This window comes from Muntiacus reevesi, chromosome 8 (assembly GCF_963930625.1).
Source record: "Muntiacus reevesi chromosome 8, mMunRee1.1, whole genome shotgun sequence".
Taxonomy (NCBI): Eukaryota; Metazoa; Chordata; class Mammalia; order Artiodactyla; family Cervidae; genus Muntiacus; species Muntiacus reevesi.
In genome coordinates this window covers 18,266,808-18,290,026 of record NC_089256.1, presented here as the reverse complement: position 1 = coordinate 18,290,026, position 23,219 = coordinate 18,266,808, and the positions used below count along the sequence as shown (strand labels likewise).

At 41.9% G+C, this 23,219-nt stretch overlaps 1 protein-coding gene across 1 annotated transcript in view; it reads right to left on the bottom strand.

Annotated features, from left to right (window-relative positions):
- Positions 1-1,242: 1,242 nt before the first annotated feature.
- The window catches only part of CPNE4 (copine 4), a 653,986-nt gene continuing 632,009 nt past the window's right edge, over positions 1,243-23,219 (bottom strand). Inside the window, exons 12-16 of the mRNA XM_065942642.1 lie at positions 17,705-17,759; positions 14,657-14,708; positions 12,123-12,256; positions 6,493-6,729; positions 1,243-1,776 (exon numbers count right to left, since the gene is read on the bottom strand). Of these exons, the coding sequence (XP_065798714.1) occupies positions 1,642-1,776; positions 6,493-6,729; positions 12,123-12,256; positions 14,657-14,708; positions 17,705-17,759 (613 nt within the window). The 3' untranslated portion in view covers positions 1,243-1,641. The remainder of the gene's footprint in view (positions 1,777-6,492; positions 6,730-12,122; positions 12,257-14,656; positions 14,709-17,704; positions 17,760-23,219) is intronic.

Below are 23,219 nucleotides of genomic sequence, written 5' to 3'. Positions count from 1 at the left end.
ATTCTTTAAGCATCAATCTATTGGATTTATTTTTTTTATTCATTTTTTATTCATTAAACATATTGCTTACTATGTTCCTGGCATATAGACATGGAAGCTCATGTCCTTGTTTTAGGTTAGAAACAACCACCAGCTATTTCTGGTGAACAGGGTCTAAGTATTTTAATTCCTTGTCTGTTACAAACAACGATCCACATGTTTCTATGGGACTGTTGAAAGATTTATTCCTAACCTGAGACCAGGTAACATACTTGAAATAAATCACTTGTTCAGAAACAGCCTTGAAAAGATAAACAAGACTATAACTCTTAGAAAAAATTCTGTAAGTACCCAATTTATTCATAAAATAATACACTTTCAATATTTATGATTTTTTTTCAGTCATATATTTACCATCATTCCCAAATATGCTTTTGGCCGACATATATTTGTAAGGTTAAGATCTATATTTATAATACTGGAAATCGTACAAGGCATTTGATTTGCACGTTAAATACTACCCCCCCTTATCAAACAACAAACAGATCTATTGTGCCTTGTCATTTACCTTCCTGTACCTCTGAACAAAAGTAGGCTTCTTCCCCTAGGGCATTTTATACTTGCAAAAAGCTTGCCAATTTCTCTGTAAGACGATTATACAAGTGAAACATTCATTCTTTAGGTTCAAGGGTGGCCAGGTTATATCAAAACAAAACACCTCTACCCAAAACAGTCCCAAGCATTTGTGTTGATGATTCAATTTGCTCTCAGGAGTGATAAGAAGCACAAAGAATCCCAAGACTAAGCTTAAAGATCAGTCTGGTGGGCCACCTCTCTGAGGAGCCACACCCCATGGCCATTTTCTGTGGACAAGTCTCCACTGTCACGGGTCTATTGAAGACTCTTCGAGGTCACATCTAAGGATTGACATAAACATGGGGCCTGAATTGGCATCACCTGGGATTCTGTTACAGCTGCTTGGATCTTGGGCTCACACAGACCTATTGTATTACAGTCTAAATTTTAACAAGATCCTCTGTTGAACTGTATACACAAGGAAGTCTAAGAAGTGCTGGACTGGGTACCCCAGCCCCACTTTAAGAAGATCACCTCTAGCTGGATAAACCTCTTCTTCAGGGGAGACACCATTCCTAGCAGGGAGGAATTATAGATGACAACTGCAAAAACAGTATGGGTTTTTTTTTTTTTATTTTAAACATGCAAAATACAGTCCATGCATCTGCCATTTTAAAAAGTCTCTCATCCTGTAGCAGATAAAACCAAATATGTTTTGGCTATCAACATTCAAGAAATGTTTCAAAATGCTTTACAGTGTAAAGATAATAAGAAATTTAGCAAAATTTCAACAAACCTGTATAAAAAACAGATACAGATAACTTTTTATTTCAAGGCAACATGCTGTAATGTAAAGAGTAAGTTATAATTATCTGTGTTTCTTTGTAAAAAGTCTTTAACAATACAAGGGATTAACAGATCCAGGCCTCAGGGCTACACATGCAAAAAAAATTGTCAGTTAGTTAAAAATCACCAAACGTGCTATTTTTAAATGTGTATTTGTGTGTCTTTTTAAGTACAGGAGTAATAGAAGTATTAAATATTACCAGGAATAGTATCTGAGAACTCAGTAAAAGTGTGTACAGTTCATGGAGCCAGTGTCCGGGAAGATTCATACATTTCTGATGAACATTTTGGCTTAATCCCTTTGCCATTGTAATAGTCCACGACTTGGTTTGGGACTTCAGCCAACACGCTCTTTGCCAGGGCAGCTGGAGATGCCTGCAGGGAAGAAGAAATCAGCATGACTCCGGCACCTGGTTGAACTAATCTGACCCAAATCAGCCTAAAACACTTGAATCCTGCTCTGAACAGCAGGTTTCATTCACTCATTCATTCATTCCGTACTTGTCAGCATCTACTCCAAGCAAGAGTTGTCAGATTGTTGGAAAGTGAGCTTTTAATTTCATAACTGTGATTTTTTCATATCTGTCTCAAAATAAGGAACTATTCACATCTGAGGATGGGTGAACATTGGATGGCAGAAAGAACTGCCTTGCAGTTTTGTGTTTGAATTACATTCAAATCCAGACACCTATTTATGTTCCAGGCACTCTGGGAATGTTCATAGTGTCTGTGGTTCTTGCCATTAGGGAAGTTGCGAAGGATTTTCTTGGTGGCTTGCTGCTGCTGCTAAGTCGCACCAGTCGTGTCCGACTTTGTGCGACCCCATAGACGGCAGCCCACCAGGCTCCTCCATCCCTGGGATTCTCCAGGCAAGAACCCTGGAGTGGGTTGCCATTGCCTTCTCCCTCCTTGGTGGCTTAGACGTTAAAGAATATGATAGCCATGTAGGAGATGCAGGTTTTATCCCTGGGTTTGGGAAGATCCTCTGGGGGAGGAAATAGCAACCCACTCCAGTATTCTTGCTTGGAGAATTCCATGGACAGAGGAGTCTGGTAGGTTACAGTCCATGGGGTAACAAAGAGACACAACTGAGTGACTAACACACATGCACACACACACACACAGAGTCATGTGAGGGGAGCCTGGTGGGGCCGAAATAAACCCTCCCATGAGGCAGAACACGATCCATGCCACAGAGCAGCAGATCACATCACATGTGAACTTATTAGAAGCTAAGATCCTTAAACCCATCCCAGAGCTAATGAATCAGAATCTGAGTTTTAACTCAATGCCTAGGTGACTCCTATGCATATTGAAATTTAAGAAGCACTGCCCTAGGGAGTCACAAACACTGTGTGACCAGAGCACAGAAAATCAATAGAGTAAGTCATCTAAGAGATCACAGCAGGCTTCCAAGAAGAGATAGCATTTAAGTTGGGTATGTTTTGAAACAGGGAGGAGAGGACTGGCGTTTGATCATTCTAGGGACAGTGAGTCATCTGATGGGGCTCTGAAGGAAGTGTATATTAGGGATGCAGGATTCGCTGTGCATTCGGCTGGAAAATGAGCTCGTGTCTGAGTGACGGAATGTCTTGAATACTGCGCTAGTTTCTGTAGCCTTTCTTCTATCAGCATTATAGACTCTAAGCCTTGGGGCAGAGGAAGGTGGAGGCTGATATTCTGCATGGACTCTGGACTCATGCAGAGCTGGGCCTGACCTCTGACCCTGGCACTCTTATTAACTGCCCAGCCCCTGGGCAAGTAAGATTGCCTGAATCTCATTGTTAGCAGTTACTGCAGAGGTTGAGAACTTGAGGCTGAGTGAAACGTTTGAAGTCCCTCAGGAAAAATCCTGAAGGAAAGAGGGCTGGCCTAAATGCCAGGTGACGAGGTTTCTAGCTCTTGCCTTCCTTGTCACTCAGCCATTCAACCTTGCTAAGCCCTGATGTTTTGAGACAAGAAAGGAAAGAATAGGAATTCATTCTACCTCAAATATTCTAGGTGGCTCAAAATGCAAGAAATCTTAAAAATTTCAAAAACAATCTGAAAATACTGTGCTTCTAAAGTGACTGCTCACATTTTGAAGATGTCAGTATGCTGGCCATTGGCATCCATTAATACTCTTTTATTTTATAAATAACTGCTCAGGTGTTAGATCATGGCCAACTTGTACACTGGGGAAAACACGAGTCATTTCCTCCCTTTTCTCTCTGGTTGTTGCTCACACAAAGGTTAGAAAGATAAAGACTTGATTTTCCAGTCTTCCTGGCATGTAGGGATGCCATGTGACCCAATTTCATTATTTGAGACCCAAGTGAAGTTTCCTGGGGGTGTTTCTTGGAAAGCTCTTCAATAGGCATCATCAGTTCTATATCTCTTTCCCCTTCCTTTTTACCTTGAATTAGAATGTGATTTCTAGCGCTTTGGCAACCATTTTATCATTATGAGGGAATAGCAAAAAGAATCTCCAAGTGGTACTGACACTATTGAATCATTGAAAAAACTAGCCAGTAACCACTAGCCCCTAATATTTAGTTACATGAGAAAAGAAAAGTATATTTGTACTTATATAATCAATTGTGGCACTATTTCTATTTTGCTATACTAGATATGCTTGATTATTTTTCATGTGGGGACTATTCCTCTGGAAGAGGACTATTCCTCTTATAAGCATAGGATGCTTACAAGCCTCTCTGGCCTCTGCCTATTGGATGCAAGTAGCCGTCAAAAATGTCTCTAGCCATTGCCAAGTTTTTCTGGGGAGAAAAATCATCCTTGGTTAAGAACAACTCATGTGATCCACTATGATATGGGTTTGCTGTTATTTTAAGACAAAAATATTCCTGACCAGTGTGTCAAATAGAACTTGCTTGGGTGATAAAAGTATTCTGTATCTATGCTGTCCAATGTGGTAGTCACCAGACACATGGTGTCTCTGAGCTCCTGTGATATGGCTAGTATGACTGAAAAACTAATTTTTAAATTTTAATGAATTTAAATAACCACATGTGGCCCTTTGCTACTGTGTTGGATGGCACAGCTCCCAGTGATTCTCCTGCCCTTTGCATATCTGTACTGGTGGTTCTGGTGAGCAAAGACTGCTTAGAGGTCCTTAGGTTGGGAAAAGGAAAAAAAATATGAAAGTATCTGGCAACAACAGTAATAACAGCTGCATTTATTAACCTCCTACATGCACCAGGCACTGTGCTGAGCTTTATATAGGCCCTTCCTCTAATCTTCCAAAGTGTGTATCATTTACCCCATTTTACAAATGAAAGTCTGTGACACAGAGAGGTTAAGTAAATTGCCTTGAGTCACAACAGCCCACAGCCTCTGCCTGTCTGAAGGTCTGAGTTACTTTGCAGAGCAGAAAAAGAGAGGCAATTCATGGGTTCCTGGCTGTATGAAATGATATCAGCACCTCATCTTGTGCTTTATTTATGGTTTATTGAATTCAGAGTAGATTAGTTTGGATAATGAAATGGTTCTCAGAATCTAATTTGAAATTCAGGAAGATAAGATGGGTGTTGAGCTCCTGGTGCTCTGCTCTGCGGTCCACAGGAAGCTAGGGCCCTGGGGCAGAGGGACAGCCAGCACACCCCCTTCCTGGCCCCATGAGGCACTTCCTTATTGCAGGTGTCCCTCTTCCCCTCCCGCCACCCCACCAAGGTCTGCCCCCTTCATGTCCCAACTCCACCAAGGTCTGCCTCCTTCATGTCCCAACTCCGGCCACGTCTCTGAAGTTTTGTAGTGACAGGGTAGCCCTCCTCAACCACCCATGGATCACTTAAGTGGACACCTGTGTTCCAACTGGGCAATTCTCCAGTCAGTTCCTGGAGGAGGTTGGGCCCATGGCTCCTTATCTCCCTGTGGTCCCAGTGCAAGCACGCAGCAGGCAGTCTGTAAGTGTGTGAGGGGGAGCAGGGGCTGGAGCAAAGGCTGCAGCCCTACATGGCAATGAGGCATGTTTGTGTGTGCTTGTGTGTGTGTGTGTGTGTGTGTGAGCGTGTGTCTGCAGCGGGTAGGCAGAGGGTGGTTTGGGGAAACTCCTGGACCCCTCATCACTCAGGCAATATTGCGGGTGGTGGTCACTCCTATGGTACTTCTGTCAGCTGACAAGATGAGGCAGGACATTATGGTCTGAAAGAACACTCTCTCCCACTTTGGCATCACCCTAGCAACTAGCTTCATTGATGGACACAACTGTAGGGGCTTCAGTTCCAGCACACCCCGACTTGACAAAGATGCCCCTCCTTGCTTTCCTGTGCAGACACTTTGGGGGCTTGAAACCTCCTTTTGGGCAAGTTGAAGACAGACTATGGTAGCCGAGGGACCCTTCCCCCAGGCTTACTGCCCACACTTGTGGCAGCTTTCACAAGGGGCATGGAATGAAAGAACACAGGGGACTATAACCCAGCAGGGCTCTTCAGGGCCACCACCAACCCAGAGGGAAACTTCGTGTGAGTCAGAAAAAAAAAACACATTTCTTTTTAAACTCATTGGTCATGAACCAGTTTTGAGTCTACCTTGGCAAACCGATTCCAGCATTTTCCCCGACTGATCACAATCAACTGTTTAATATTATCCTTTAAACTAACTTTGTCATCTTGCTGGTTCTTTCACTACTGAATTAAATAAATCTCTGATACTGCTTACTATATATTTATAGAGGATTTAGGATTCTATCATTTTGAAAACATACTTTGCCAAGGCAGACACAGGTCTCTGCCAGGGCACATGGCTTGACAAGGAAAACTGAGGCTGCATTTCAGCTCCTCTTTACTACTTCAGCCGGGCACCCTTGAGCAGGAAACAACCTGTCCAACTGTATATGCCAGCCTTGGGAACACTGAAGACCTTAAATTATGTAGACGAGGCCAGGTTCCAATGAAAGTTTTGGCTACATAGTTAGCATGACTCCTCATCCATAACTTGCGGCATACATCTTTCTCCAATGAGTCAAGCTTTACATGTTCTAGCTGGGAGTTGGCCTGGCCCAGGCCGGTACGGCTGGCATTGCTTCACTACCAACACTGGTAGAAAAATGGGGTGTTTCTGCTCTCCCAAGGGAAGCCCCCAAAATATGCGTACGTGTTTGAAGTTCCTGAAGGGCACGAACTGGACGATGTCACGGAGGACAGGCTCTCCCTTGGGTGATCTCAGAATCCCATCATCACCGTCCAGCATCTGCATGTCGCTGAAGTCTGCGTTGCCTACTCCCACGATGATGACTGACATGGGGAGGTGGGAGGCATGGACGATGGCCTCCCGCGTGTCGGCCATGTCTGTGATGACGCCGTCAGTCAGGATCAGCAGGATGAAATATTGCTGCCATAGCCGGACATCAGGGGACAACAGGGACAGGGAGGTGGGGGAGGCAAGGACAAAGCCAGTTACACACTCAGGTGGCTCCAGTGCACACCGACCGCAGCAAAAGTGATGACTACCTTTTCCCGAATGCCTCAGTGTACAGCCCTAAACACCAAAGACTTAGGGTGAATGGAGCTTAAAGGCCGGCTCAGTAATTGCAAGTAAATCCAAATAATCACCTTAGTGCTGTTTATAAAGACAGAATAGTAGAGGAGTCAGGGGGCTGGTTTCAAAGCCTCATTCTCTGAGATGGTGGAATTTTCCCCTGAATCCTCTGGGTCTCACCCTTTTCATCTCTCAAGTGAGTGGTGGAGCTGGATCATTCATAGGCTCCTCTTCAGCTTGGAAATTTGCAAGTCTAAAGTGGAGCTGTCTAATTTAGCCAACAGCTCCTTGTGACTACTGAGGGCTTGAAATGCCATGCAAGCAATGGAGAAACAGAATTTTAAATTTTATCTCATTCAAATAAATTAAAATTTAACTTAAAAAATGATTGATTTACTGGAAATCTTTTTAAGTATATTTGCACAACTATAAATATGTGAATCTAGGGAACATATGTATACCTATGTCTGATTCTTGTTGATGTTTGACAGAAAACAACAAAATTCTGTAAAGCAATTATCCTTCGATTAAAAAATAAATTTAAAAATATGTGAATATACTTTTTCAATTATCAATGTATTGAATCTATATAAGGATCAAGTATTTTTGATGATAATTTAGCATCCAAATTGAGATGATATAAGGATAAAATACACACTAGATTTTGAAGACTTAGTACAAAAAATAACTTAAAATACTTTATTAATAATTTTTATATGGAGTACCTCTTAAGATGGTGGTTTTAGTTATGCTGGGTTAAATAAAATATGTTACTAAAATGAATTCCCCTGTTTCTGTTCAGCTTTAAACTGTGACTACTGGAGAATTAAAAATTTCTGCACACCTCCCACTCTATTTCTAGAGGATGGCACTGCACTAAAGCCCAAGGAGAGGTGAGGATTGTGGGCTCTCCTTCTTTAGGTCGTGTGCCCTGGACTGGTGAATGGTCTGCTGGTGGCTGCCCTTCTCCGAGGATGGGGGCCGAAGGCTCTTACTGCTCTGTTATGGCTGAACAGGCTTGTGGGAGTCTCATCTGAGACGGAGATGGGCAGGAGGCTCCATACTCACCAGCACACGGAGGGCTAGGGAAGGGCTATGGGGTCTGAAGAGGGAACGTTCAGGAAGGACCTCATTGTCCTTAGTTGATAGATGCATCATGACAGCCTCTCGGATGAGAGGGGATTCAGAAATGAGGTTAATGAGATGCTGCTCACACCAAACTCTAAAGAACTTTTAATGTAACCTTCGCAATATGCTCATCTACAGGGAATAAATGTGGGATGGTGAAATCACTCCAAGTTGCCACATTTCAAAGGAGAAAGACTAGATAGAAAAATCACATGTTGAACACATCTGGTTTTGAGAATCACACTTAAAAGGTTGCACATAGGGCTGGCAGTGCTAGAGAGTTCCCATTTTTCTCTGTGAGTCTGAAAAAAATATTTTTTAAACAAAACAACCCGGTCAAAATACAATTGGAGAGAAGAGAAATTCATACTATGGTGAAGACAGACATGTGTCCTCAATGCTTTTCATACAGTTTAATATAGAGGCAAATTCTGTTCCATGTCTGCTATTTACCCACCCCTAGTTCTAACTGAACAATTTTAAATTCATTTGAGTTATCAATTTTCATCCATACTGATGCTTTTGGAGTCTTATATATTCACAGAGAAAGTGGCCTGGGAGTTTGGAGGAAGGTTTTAATCAGGGAAAGTGATGGAGGAGCTAGGGAGGTGCAGGGAGAAGGGGCCAAAGGAGGCAACTTGGTGCCTTAGGGATGGATGGATATGATGTAGGAAATACCAGAGCCATAAATGACTCTTTGCAGGGTGCGTCTTGGAGGCTATAACAGGTACCAAATCTGGTTGGAGACTTCTCCTGATCCCTGAGCAGGTGGCCTTGTGAGTGAATCACACTTCTGCACCCCCACCATTCACTCCTCACCCTTCCCTAATTCCTGTCTGATCTGATCTTCATGGTTCAGGGCATGGATCTCCCCTACCTGTCCCCTACAATACCTCTAGGAGCAAACAACCTGACAATCACACCACCATATGGAGGAATTTAGAGTTGTCACCATCTAGATGGGGCGTTGGGAAAATATTTTCTGTAAAGGGGCTATAGTAAATACTTTAGGCTCTGTGGGCCATGATCATGTCCATGGCAATGACCTAACTCTGCCGGTTAGAATGAAAATAGCCATAGATATTACTTAACAGGAATGTGCATGGCTGTGTTCCAATAAAACTTTATTGAGGGACACAAGTTTGAATGTCATATAACTTTTGCGTGTCATGAAATATGATTCTCCTTTTGATTTTTTTTCAACCATTTAAAACTGTAGAAGCCATTCTAGCTAACTGAAAAACAGATTCCAGAATGCTGCTGGCTTTTCATTTAGAGCAGGGATTCCTTTTTTTCCCGTAGTATTATTTATTCATTCTTTACTTCTCTCTCATTTGCCTTGATTTCATTTTTTTTAATTTATTTTTTTTAACTGAAGGACAATTGCTATACAGATTTTTTTTTGTTTCTGCCAAACATCAGGATGAAGCAGCCATAGGTATACATATGTGACAACCTAGAGAGGTGGGATGGTGAGGGAGATGGGAGGAAGGTTCAAGAGGTAGAGCAGGAATTCTTAACTTGGGCTTGCAGACTGTTGAATTGAAATAATTTCAGGCCATCTGCATAGTTGGGGTAAATTAAAGTTCTGTTTTCACTTACCTTTAACTAAAAATGTATCATTTTTCAATTCTGAGTATAATCAACAAATGGTTCTAACTGTACTTATGACTGAGTCACCAATAGAAATCACAGAATATGTTCCTGTTATAATAGAGTGTATCATTTACATTCAGTATTACTTAGAAATAACAGAATTATTAGGCCAGCCACTAATTCTCATAATTTAAATTTATTGCTATATTTATGATGCTTCTATGTCACATTTAAAAATATTTAGTTAACTGCATTTCAACATAATTGGTTTATTTTATAACATATAAAGTAATGTTCATTTAAAGGCCATTCTGAGGAGGGAGTCCATGGGCTTCACCAGCTGCTAATGGTGTCCATGGATCAAAAAGGGTTAAGAAGCTCTGGTCTGAAGAGACTGTCAAGATTCTAGGCCTGATCCTTCCAGGTTTAATCTAGCTGAAGGTAGTAGGCTGCAGACTGCTGGATCGAAACCCTGATGGAAATTCCCAATAAAGCTCGCAGTAACAGTTGCTTCCAAAGTCAGGCTAGGAAAATGCTCATGGGTGAAACATTATGGTCTGAATGTACTTCAGGTCCTGTTTAAATAAGGAGGGGATTTTTTTTTTTGTTTCTAGAAGAGTTTCATAAAACTGGGGAGAAAATCCTATAGCCACAGACTTCCTGACACCACTTGCCTACAAGGTTCAAGGTTAGGGCACTTAGCAATCAGTGATAACAAGGGGCCCTGCACCACACTCTGTTAATAAGATAACAGAAACTCTGGGGGAAAGCATCAGAGTTCCTGGAATACAGGAATGAGTTATTTGAGAAGATGTGGATTAGATCCTTCCAGTACTGTTTTCTGATCTGTCCTTTCAGAGCAGATCCACCTGATCCTGGAGGAGTAAGTGATGCCAAAACCTCATTCTGGTTTCTATTAATCCAGAACGCACACTTATGTCAGATTCTCTTTACTCCTGTGAGTGTTGGTACCCTAGAGAGGCTGAGATAACTCAGTTCTCAAACTGGGCTCCATGGAGCCCTAGGGATGCCTTGGATCCTCTTAAGGATAAAGCAGCTAAGGAAAATAGACAAGTGTGGACCCCACCCCTTAGGCCAGATTCAGTCAGAACAGTCTGTTTTCTTAAAATCTATATGTTTGGTTTCTAAACAAGATATGATTTGAAGAACTTGAGGTTCTGGTGATTTAAAAGGGGTTAAAATAAATGAAATACTGATCGTGTCCAGCCCTATCCCTAAACCTTGCATCTGTGAGGATTCAAAATTTCTCCAAGGCCTCTTGGGTTTGGTAAGACGGAGCTGCTACTGACTTTGACAAGTGTGGTTTTCAGAGTGGTGTCAGGAGCAAAGTTTGGGTGGTATGGGTAGAGGCACCAGTGGAAAGAGAGATGGAGATGGTGAGTATGGGCAGTTCTTTCAATGAATTTTGCTCAGAAAGAGTAAAATAAGGGACAGTAACTGAAGGGCAGAGTGGTGTCAAGGGAGAGCTTTGAACTTAAGAGATATTACAACATGTTTTGTTTGCTAATAGGAGTGAGTCTTCAGTAGAAAGAGAAATAGACGATAAGGAGAAGTGTTCTTTACACAAATCCAGTGGTGTGGAACCCAGGATAAAATCATAAAGAAAATGTCAGACATCATTAATATTCTGCTAAATCTGAAAAAAATTTCATAAAACCATAAAAAGGGACACAATGATGGTATTGAAAAAAGATACATAGAAAAATTATTATATTATGGTAATATATGTAACTCTAATGTAATTGGGTGGCACTTCCCAGGTGGTGCTAGTATTAAAGAACCTGTGCAGGAGATGTAAGAGACACAAGTTTGATCCCTGGGTTGGGAAGATCCCTTGGAAAAGGGCATGGCAATCCATTCCAGTATTCTTGTTTGGAGAATCTCATGGACAGACAGTCTGGCAGGCTACAGTCCATGAGGTCACAAAGAGTCAGACAAAACTGAAGTGACTTAGCATGCACACCACATATTAGGAAAAAAACCAAACTCTGGCCTTTCAGCTTTGGTTTGCATTTTTCTTAAGAAAACCACCAATAGGACCTCAAACAAATCTTCCCCATGATGTTGTGTGCTACCTCACTTGACTACTAGGTAGAAGAATAACCCATCATTTTATTTCACTTCCATCTGTAGTCTGGATACCCTGGAAGTTAAGCTTAGTTTTGGACAGTTTTTCTTTTCTTTCCCAGGAACTGAAGTTGGGTTGAGCATTGTGACGTAGACCTACACTCCAGAGAGTATAAAGGCTTCCCTTGTTCGGTGCCTCCTGCGTTCAGGTAATGTTGAAGACATTTGAGTTGTGTCATCCCTAAACCTCATGTTAACGCAGCAGATTATCCCCATTTTTCAGATGAGGAGACTGAGGACTGGGTTAACTGGTTTATTCAAACTTATGCAGGTAAAAGTACAAATTCATTGTCAGAGTGAGGTGGGTGCTATGGCCAGTATCCAGGGGAGGAAGGGTAGGTACCGACTAGCAGGTAGACCACCCGTCTCCTTACCGACGCCTCCTTGGTGTTGGTCTCCTCTGATGCTGACTTGGCCACCTTCTGGATGATAGGAGCGATGTTGGTGGGGCCGTAGAGCTGGAGTTTGGGAAGGCAGCTCTGATAGGCTTCCACAACTCCTTGAATCCCTGAGGTAAAATCGGCAAAGATCAATAGTTAGTCTTCTGAATATATTTAAATTCAAACACACACACACACACACACACACGAAACATTAACTTCTCTCAAAGAGTCCTTATCAACAGCACATTTATGTCCTTAAGATAAAAAAGAAAACATCACATCTGGGCTGGTGTTACTGCCTCCATTCCACTAAAATCATCCTCTTTATGCATTTTTTGAAATTGGTTTGAGAAGAATTTATTAATGAATGATTGTGTTTCCTACAGAATACGACCAAGTTTTTTTTATGACAAAAAGAATATTCTAGACCCAGTTAAAAAAAATGTCAGTTACAAACCTATGTATTCCCAAAACTTTTCTACACTTTCAAAAATAAGGGGTTCATGCTGGGGATATTTTGCAACCCTACAACTTAAAACTCAGAGAAATTTTTTGGTCAGAACTCATCCTCTTAAAAGGTTCACGTCAAAAGCGATCCTTTTTACAGGTGAAGAAACTGAGGCTCAGAGAGGTTTGTTGCAGACTCAAGATTCACACCAGGTGTGTTTGGCTCTAAGGGCCAGGCTCAAGGCTTTAACATTTCTCCAGTTCTTGGACCACCCTGTTGACTGTAGTACACCCACCCCCGGCCACCTATGTGAGTAATGCGTACACACAGCCGTCTCTCCAGAGCCTAAAGTCTTTGTGGGCAGGAATTGCACCTTCCTCTCTCATCAGCTCAAGGCATGTCAGGCACATAGTAGTTGCTCCCTAAATGTGTGATGGACGAGGAAAATGACTGCTACTGTTATCTGTTGGGGACTGTAATACAGACAAGTGACACTCATCACCATAGGCACCCCTCATTTAAGGGGGCTTCCACCCAAACATCATGACAGGTAGGCTTTGTTTGTGGAGCTTCTCCCAGCCTGAGTCTTGACTGCACAGTGAAGGTTCTAATCATGATCCCACAGTGACACAGTCCCGTTACCAGTGATTTTTGTTCAAAGGGTCCTGTCCATGCCTGTGCCTCTGTTCCCTCTTCCTTCCCCTGTTTCATCTCATCCTCCTAAAGCCCTCTGTACCCTAAAACAGCATACTGGTCCTGTTTCAGGCCAGAGAGATTCACAAAGTCCCTCCTGTGATTGTTTTCTGTCCATATCTTTTCTAACCAACTTTTGGGCATCTTGGATGTAGCTGTATTCTGTTTTACCTTTATACACACGCATGTAACAAATGTGTATGAAAATGACTGAAAGTGTTCCATTCTCTTTAGTCTGCCATTCTAAAGACAGATACCAAATCAATATACACAGCCTGATTTTGAAGTTAAGTGATACTGAATAGAAGTTCTTTATCTTTTTTGGCCCTTGAGTTTTTGCTTAAGATAAGCAAGTTTGAATTCTCTTTCAAAGGTAGCAGGCAGATAAATTCTAACATGTGAAACAGGTTAACATGGGATATGTCCTTCACTCTGCTTTGATGGAAAATCACTGTTACAGTTGAAGAGTAGGGATGGTTCCAGATGAGGGAAGCTTAAATTGTAATAAACTTGGCATGAAGGATGGTGAAAGGGAATAAGAGCTGAATGGAGATCTGGTCTCAGAGGTCGTTCTGTGCAGATCTGGGGATACTGATGTCATGTTCTTGGACAGTTAGTGCCAGATTTGTGAAAGAAACTGCAGAAAGTTTCTTTCTGCAGATGCAGATGCAGAAAGACATCCCCCACAGGATCTGAATGAACTCTGTTCTGGGTTCCTCCTTGACAGGAAGGAGGAGAGACACGAACATTTCCACCAGCCCACTGTAAAAATGTCTTACCATTTTCATAGCAACAGGTGTGCTTGGCTCTATTTATCAATTAGAAACCAGGGAAAATGATTCTAGGATACAATTTATCATCATAGTCATCATCATTATTTTGTGGAATGTGTTGGAGACTCTCCAGCTGGAAATAACAGAATAGGGATCAAAGCCTTTGAGGAGCTCTTTCTGGCACAAAACCATTGAAACGACTCCATTACCAATATGGTAAGATTGTCATATGATGCCCATACTTCCCCCTCTTCTTATTACTACACAGGAAGCTGTGAAAAATAAATACTTGAGAACAACTTGGAAAGCAGAAAGGGGGTTACCTCATCACTGCCCATCAGGTGACCCTTCCCTCAAGTGGTGTTTTTTTTTTTTTTTGGCCGGAGGAATCCAGAATTGGGATTGATATTCTTGCTCTAAGCTCGAGACCTCTTCTGCATTCTGTCTTTTCCAGCTCTTATACGTCTGCTCTGTTGTTATTTGGGTCCAGGGAGCCTAATTCTCTGCTGCGGGCAATCATCACTGACATACTGTATCAGGAGAAACTAAGACGGGAAAAGGGGGAAGGGGAGGGCTGTGGGACCCTGGCTTCGTTTCACATCATGATTTACCTGCACATTCCGGGTTGTCTTCATTAAAGTTGATGGCGAAATCATGAGAGACCTGGACACCAATTAAAATTTACAAAAGGAAGACAGGAGAATGACAACATTAATCCAGTCAGGAGGCACTGGGGTTAGAGTCTGCAAACAGACGCTCATTACATTCATTTTGTGTCAAGCAGCAGGAACCACTTTAAGCCTTTACAGAATCTCTCTGAGATGGAGGGTGGATTCTAAGCTCCCTGTGGAGTTGAGGTGACAGAGAGATTTTCTAGAACCAGATAAATGCTGGCAGGGGAGGGACAATAAGGTATATGAAAAAAAAAGTACAAGGAAAGATTTCAGAAAAATATTAACTCCAAATAGCTTCAAGAGAGAAATGGCCTCAGAACAGAGGCTAGATTTGGCTGAATTCTATTTGGACCAAGTGATTAAAAAATGATAACTCAATAACCCAAGCTGTCTGCTGGAGATGGCTATGCTTACAAAGGCTCCAGCTAAGCTGTTGACATTTACGACTCATTCTAACATAATATATAGAACTGCTGGGCCAGAGGATTTTCACATACATACAGGTAAAAATAGATTCTAGCTTTTGGAAAAGTAATAAAGTAACATAATTTGGAAACTTCCAACACAGATTCCTCTACCTGGTGGGACCTACATATAAGGTCAAATAATACGTGGCTTATTTTTTTCTTTCTAAAACTTGAGGTGTGCCCTGGCATCTAGACATTTTTATTGGGTCACATGGAATTTTACTGAGGTTTCCATTTCAAAGGCTATTTCCCAAAGCACTGACTCTCTGGGGCCTAGAAAATAGGTCATTGTGGTAAAAATCCGTTTTTTCTGAGTATGGGTGAGAGCTGATACTATTGGTGCCTTACCCACATTCCCTTGCCCTTGGCTCTTCCAGGTAACTCAATCAACTGTCAGTCATCTTACCTGGTTTATTTACCTTAAGTTTTTCTTGGGCTTCCAGAGCTGGTGTGGCTTACCCAAGTGACAGGCAAAAAGTGTTGGGGAATTAATGTCCCCTGAGAGTAATGTCCCTAGAGAGTAGCTCTTCATCATGGGCTGTCAGGAGGCTGTGAATCAGTATCCCAGTCCTCTAATCCCTTGGGGTCTGTGTGTACTCTGCTCTGTCTCCCAGGATTTGGCTTTGTCTGTCCATGCTGGTAATGACTTGTTAGTAAACCCTGTGTTGACTTCTTCCCATTTCCCCTCTGTCTACTGAGGCTGTCTACACCTCTCAAACAAACTGCTTGGATCCTAATCCTTGCTGCAAGGTCCCTGGAGAGTGCAAACTAAGACAGAGGTGATTGTGACTCAGTTTCAATGCAAACTGAGATTTTATCCTGAAGAAGTAAGTCATGGTAACCTTATATAAATTCTCTGGGGGCACCTGAGTTGCTGAGACCATCAGGGCCTGTCTGGGGCAGAGGGGAGATGAGGCATGGAGATGAGGCATGGCAAAGGGGTATCTGAATGGCTTTGAAGGAATAGAGTGAAGATGCATGAGGGATGCCTGGTAGGGTAGCAGGAAGAAGAAGTTAGCTGTCAGGCAGAGTGGATCAGGATGGGGATCAGGACTTTAGCTAACAGCTAGAAGAAGAAGTTGCTTTAGGAGGAGGACCAGGCGGATGTCAGGGATGAGGACAGGAAGGCTTGGAGCCAGGTATGCTGCGCACCTCTATCCTCAGCCCCACTGGGTCAAGGCTACCTAGGGGAATTGGGGAGTATGCTTACGCATCTCAGGGCAGCTGGACTGGTGGTTGTTCAGGTTCAATTCCAGGCTACTGGCTTAGCAGTTCTGTGAGGAAGGTGGGCACCCACCTGCCCACATCCTGGAACTGATACCCCCTCTGAAGGGGACTGCATCTCCTGGGCTCTGGTTAATTCTTTTATGTATGATCTTATAATTTTAGTATTGCCAGGCCTTTCAGTTTTTCTAGAGAAGCCAGAAATCTGACATTTTCATGAAATTGTCTAATTCTTTAAAAAAAAAACAACCAAAACTATATGTCGAATATATTTGTGGCCTGATTAACATCTATAAGCCAACAGTTGACAACACTTGATCTATATTCTTCCCCCACCATGTGCTCCATTTCCAACAAATGCTTCCAGAATTCTGTAGCATGGCCAGCAGGGAGAACAGTGTGGGCCATAGGCAAACAAGGAGGAGGACAGGTCATGGAGACAGTTTACTCCATCACTGCTCACTCCAGCAGGAAAAGGAAGGTGGACTCCTTTTTTCCTGAAGGGCCTTTGGTCTGACTGCTGTGGGGTGGGAGCAAAAGTTGGCATCTGCCTCTTGATGTGCAGCTCAGATTAGGTCAGTAAAAGAGAAATTGATGGCTGGATAGTATTGCTTGCATTTATCTGGGACCTCAGAGGCCTCCTGAGGAACAGAAGACCCTGCTTCTCCCCAAGATTCTCCCACGCGGGCCATCTGGTATACCATAGGAGAGTGCCTCAGCCCCACTGCAGCACAAATCTCTCCATATACAGTCTTTACCTTCTTTGTGTTATGAGAAATCAGCATCAAGGTCCAATAGGATTCCAGTGTTTTTACAGTAGCCTTTCAGCTCCAAATTCTTTGAACCCAAGTAGCTCTTTCCTCAGGATTTCTATGTTTCTCCCACACAAGGCTGGTACTTATGAACTTGGGGTGAGGGAGTCTGTAGACTTCACTGTTATGGACTTTCACTGTCAGAATGGTCAATAGGGTCTTTCTCCAGGGGAGAGCTGAATAGATGGGCTCTGAGCCATTGAAGATCAACTTCCAAGTGTTTCCACTTGGAAGTGTCTCTGACTTGTCTGTATGAAGCTAAACAATGGAAGTTTTCATTTGGAATTGACTCTGAGACAGCCCATCAAGAACCCCAGGTGAAGGGGTGGCATCTACACACAAGCTCAAGGAGCTAACCTCACTGGTTGTAAAGATCATTTCTGACTATGGGCCTTTACATAGTTATGCTAAAGGTTGAAACTGTGAGACTCCTGGGAGGGAAACCCATGCCATCCTTTGTTTATAGTAAAACACCCACTCACCGTGTACTCTGGGGGTATCCTGGCACCGAACCCAAAGGCTGGGAACATCTTGTCACTGCAATTAAAAAAAGAAGTTGCTGCATTTTTTCATCTAATGAGAAAGAAAAACATAACCCTGCATTGCCTCCCTGGAACAGGTCACTATGCCAAATGCTAACTCATGCTTTTTGATAGCCTGTGATAACAGGGCACAGCAATAGAGTGGAAAACTGAAATAAAGAAATAATCCCCAAAGCTCATCACTTTACTGCTTTTCTATACTATAAGTGAGAAGTGAGTAGGAGAAGAATGAACATTGATTGGCACTACAATACACCAGATATGATGCTAGGCCAAGTCTATACTTAGTTAATTTTCATACAACATTTGAAGGTACACCTACTTTTTATTCCTATTTTACTGATGAATAAACTGAGTCTCAGAAAGTCTAACAAAGTGAACTAAGGTGTTTACCAGCAAGCACTGTCTAATTCCAAAGCCTATGAATTTTCTATTATACCACCAAAACTTAATGAATATGTACAGCATTAAATGTGGTTTCCTCTTGTGCTTTCTGTAACTGGGCCCCTGATCAGACCACAAACAAAACACTTCTTAAGTGAATTTTGTGTTGCCAGGGGACTGTTGCAGTGGAGCTCAGGAATATTGCTCTTTGAAGAGGGCATGTCCTTCTCAGGACACCTACTTTTTATTTTCTCTCCCATTAAAGGCTCATTTGAGATTTGTTCTTGGAACAATTCCTTCATTTCTCAATTCTTGCAGAGTCAGTCAGGGAGAAGAAGAAATTCAGATAAGGGCTCACTGTCCCTGGAATGTCTCTGGAAGCAAAAGGGGAGCCCCAGGCTGAGAAGTCAAAGGATCAAAGTCAGACTGTCACTCATCACCATCTACTGATTTAGATAGAGGTCACTGGTAGCCAAAGATGGCTTTGATAGAACTTCACCAAAATACATTCAATTTGACCAAATTTGGGGCAGGTGTTGGGAGATTCAGGGAAATCAGAATTCTTTGAAATCAGAGGCTAAATTTGTCAGAAAATTACCAGTTCCTCCTTTCCCTTTCTGTTATAATAGATATGGACTTTGCATACATCTAGAAGGTATCTAGGGCTTCCCTGGTGGCTCAGATGGTAAAGCGTCTGCCTGCAGTGTGGGAGACCTGGGTTCAATCCAGGTTGGGAAGGTCCCTTGGAGAAGGAAATGGCAACCCACTCCAGTACTCTTGCCTGGAAAATTCCTTGGACTGAGGAGCCTGGTAGGCTATATAGTCCATGGTGTCGCAAAGAGTCGGACACGACTGAGCGACTTCACTTTCACTTTCAGAAGGTATTAGGGTATTAATGATGATAAACAGAAAATCATAAAAGCTTATAAACGATTAGACACAGGTCTGAAAGACTTCTGGGCCTTGGAAATATTGAAATGCTTTGTTTCAGAGATTCCTTCTTAGCTGTGGTAAGGGTGATTAATGTGAGGGAGTTTTTAGAGGTACTTTCTAGTTAGGTCTGGAAGAAAGCTGTTCTGGGTGGAGGATGGGTCCAGCTTCTTCCAACTCAGATGGCTCAGAAGTCAAAGCAGAGAAAATTAGGAAGCTCCACACCTTTTATTTTCTTTGATGAGTTTAAGAGAGGTGAGATCTAGTATTCTGTTTCTAATCAGCAAACCAGTGTTTCAGATTTTATACCTTCAAGCCACCCTTGGGGATTTGAAGTTTACTGAGCATGAGGCACTGTTACACAATTGAGTTTCAACAGCAGGAAGGTAGGGAAAATGTCTCACCTACAAGGGGAATAATTAATGAGTCATGAGGGTGTCAATTCTTTGAAGTTAACTACCACACAGACTCTAATAAGCATACTAAAGAAATAAAAAAATCAAGCCTAAGGACAATAGATTTAAGCATTCACTTTCCCTGATTAAAAATAAAACTAGACAGAGAAAGGGAAGGCAAGGTGAGCACACAGGCAGTAAAGGCTTGCCAACACATCAGAGAACTTGAAAACGAGACCTACCAGCACTTATAAAGGGGCCGTTTAGAAACTACTGAGATGACTGGTGGAACCTCCCAACCTGGAAACTTCAAGGCAGATTGAATTTTCTGAAGGTAGTATTTCTTACTATTGGAATAAAATAGTATAAAATACGATCAAAGAGCCCAGGATTTTCAGTGGCAATGAACTTGCGGTCTTGAACTTAGGGAAAGACCTTGGTCAGATGATCTGCCAATGGGAGATGCATTTTTATCTTCCCAGGTAAGGAAGAGGGGGCTAAAGCAAGAGATGATTCAAAGGAAAGACTGTCCCTAAGGAAATGGAGATGAACTCAGTAAAATCGCATTTTTAGAACAGCTAGACATTAAATAAAGGCTGTTCTCTAAAGCGGTGGTCTTCATGTTGGGGTTATGTGGAGGTGCAAAGCCCTTCTATAGAAATAAGAGCATGACTTCTTTTAAAGGAAATCAACATTCAGCTCCTTTACCTCTCCATGTATTTTTTGCTGAAATTGATCTTCTGGGAATGTCTGTGATTGAAGTATCTGCTCTTCATCCACACCTCCCCTTTCCCAGTTGCCCTCTGCTCACCCACTCAGAATCTCAGGCACTGTGTGCACTGCTCCCCTTTGTAGAAGCTCCACAGCAGAATACAAAGGGACATTTCCTGATGAGAATGACTTGCTAGCAAACAAATCCTTTTGTGAGTCAGGTAGTTGCCAGTTTTTACTTAAAAGAATTGTTGGAAGAGCTGGTAGACCATTAAAAACATCTTTTAATGATAGATATGTAATTTTTTATATAAAACTTTGAATTGAAAGAAATGCATAACACTGCTAGGCAAACTCTTTTCGTTACCATGGACTTATAAAAACAAGCTTTCTTAGTATTTACATTGATAAAACAAAAAATTGAATTAGAATTGATGCTGGACTTTTCCATTCTGGTCAGAGGTGGCAGTAACCAACAGATATGTAAACTAACTGAGGAAAAAACCTAGTATCTGTTTCATTAAGATTTTAAAAAAGTTTTTATAGGCAATAATCAGTTACTGAAATTTCCCAAATATTTATGATCAATTAGGCAACAATAATGATTATAATAAAAACTAAACCAGAAGATATTTTTAAATGCTTCAAATCTTTTCATTACAGTAAATTTTAGAAATTGGAAATTTAAAAATTTATATTCATATTTTAATTAAAGAATAATATAGTGATCAATTAAGGATTTTCAAAGCAAATTTTAAAGATACATTGGGATGAAATTCTATAGGAGAAGGGAATGAAAATATGACCTCATGAAAAAGAAGAAACAGAATTCTCAACTCAAACTGATGAACTTGTTCATGCAGTTTTTAAATGGATGATGGTGGGTATCAAGCAGTGTTTAGTTCTGCTGTATGCATTCAATAGAGTTATGTAAGAGTTTTATTTTTAAATGTCTGTATTTACATTATATTAGAATTTTCATTCTTTGTCACTATTTAAACTCATGATGGAAAATGTTAGATTTCAATGTAATAGGGTGTGAAGGTTATATATTTAAACATTCTTTTTAGGGGTATGTGAGCCAAAAATTAAAGGTCATTGGTCCAAAACGACTTTTAGGTCTGACACTATTGTTCTTTCCCCTTTGTGTCAGTTGCTGTTTTAAGTAAAGAGTATAAGCCTCTATCACTTAATAAGCCTTTATTATTTATTAAGAATGTACAAAAGGCAGAACTTTTATATCTAATTCTTACAACTACTCTGCAGGGGAAGTTAGCTGAATCTTTCACTTGCTGTCAGGGAAACAAGGCCCAAGGAGTTACCTCAGGATATGCACCAGACTAATTAAATCTGGGGATAGGGCCCAGGCACTAGCCTGCGTCAAGGCTTCCCTAGTGGTTCCAAAGTGGAGCCAAGAGAACAATGGATTGGTGTCTGCAGAGTAAAAAAGACAGCACTGTGATGTGACTTCTGACTTCTAACCCAATCCTCTGCATTCCAGCCTGTTTCAGTTCTAACTGTCCCTCGCAGCACCCTACCCAGCACGCTTTGGAAGAGACGCTTGTCAGAGACTCACATCTCTGCCGAGCCCTAGGAATCGATGCCTCCCTGGCCTTGAGCAGCCTAAAGAGACCACGTTGCTTGTAGGAGCTGGGGGGAGGGCTACAACCGACTGGGAACAGATGAGCTCGTTTGTGGGGTGCACACTTGGGGAGCTGGAGGAGACAGAAGGCAGGGGTCTCTCTCTCAGAAGCACAGAGAAAACGGGCTCGCAGACCTGCCTTCCAGGCTTAGGAGCTGAGCCTCCCCTCAAGACTGCCCTGAGAACGCTGAGCTTCACGCGTCTCTCAAGCTGTTCAGCTTCATGGATCAGCTCGTCACGACCCATGAGCAGTGAATGTACAAGGCAGGAAGAAAACTCTTGGCTGTCAGAGGCTGAGAGGAATTTCAAGGTTCCTGGGGATTAAATGCCTCTGTGTCGCTGCAGGTGGGCAAATGGAGCCTTCTGTCAGTTTTTACTCAACTGTTTCTTTTTCAGCAGCAACCTCTCTGACTTTGATGCAAGAATAAATTAATTCCAAAGCCCCTACTTGCAATGTCCTGACTGTCTGTCTATTGTCTTTCCACCCACACAGAGAAGCGAGGGAAACTTGTCAGTTTTCATGAAGTGATTAGTGTGCTGATTTCAATGCTGAGGTGCTTTCTTTACATGAAAAATAAAAATGCTCCACTGAGTTGAAGAAATCTGATTTTCTTGGCCAGTTGGGACCAACAACTTTGGTATTTTCCTTTAAAATTTTTTAAAAAATTTATTTATTTGAATTGGAGAATATTTTGATGGTTTTTGCCACATATAACATGAATCAGTTTTTTCAAAGAATCATCTAAGATGATTCTTTACGTAACCCGAAGGTGTCATCTCTTACTTTTATCTGTACTTTTGAGGAAATACAAAAATCCTCCCCAGGTTTGTCTGGCTCATATTATAAAGGGATAATAGCTCCAAAAGATGTGTGGGTCCCTCTGACTGTCTTATCTGCATTTGGAGTTTGAGGTAATCAGGAAACAGAAGCTCTGTAGCCTGTCCAATAAATCTGCTGCAGAACCACAGCAAGGGCTCTGGGTGTTGGCACCTTAATTTCTGGCCAAGCCGCCAATTTGCTCTTTGGAATTCATTACTAGGCTGCCTTGTGTCTGCAGAGTCAGTCAAGGTCAACTTTACTGACTCAACTAAGTGTCTGTTGTGTTGTATTAAGTGCTTTCACCTACTTTACTTTATGAGCATTTCAATATTTAAAAGTTGTTAAGAATCCTGAAGAAGTTCTAACTATTTTTCTCTTAAATGGACACATTATGACACTAGATAACATTTTGTGTATTTGGGGGGGGGGGCAGGGTAGAGAGAAAGAGAAAGAAAGAAAGGAAGGAATTACTGTGGTGGTATTTTGGGGGCTATTTGGAGGAGTTTCCAACACTGGGAATTGCAATCTGTCTGTTTTTTTCCCTCTTAGTAAAAATCTCCACATGACTTGAGA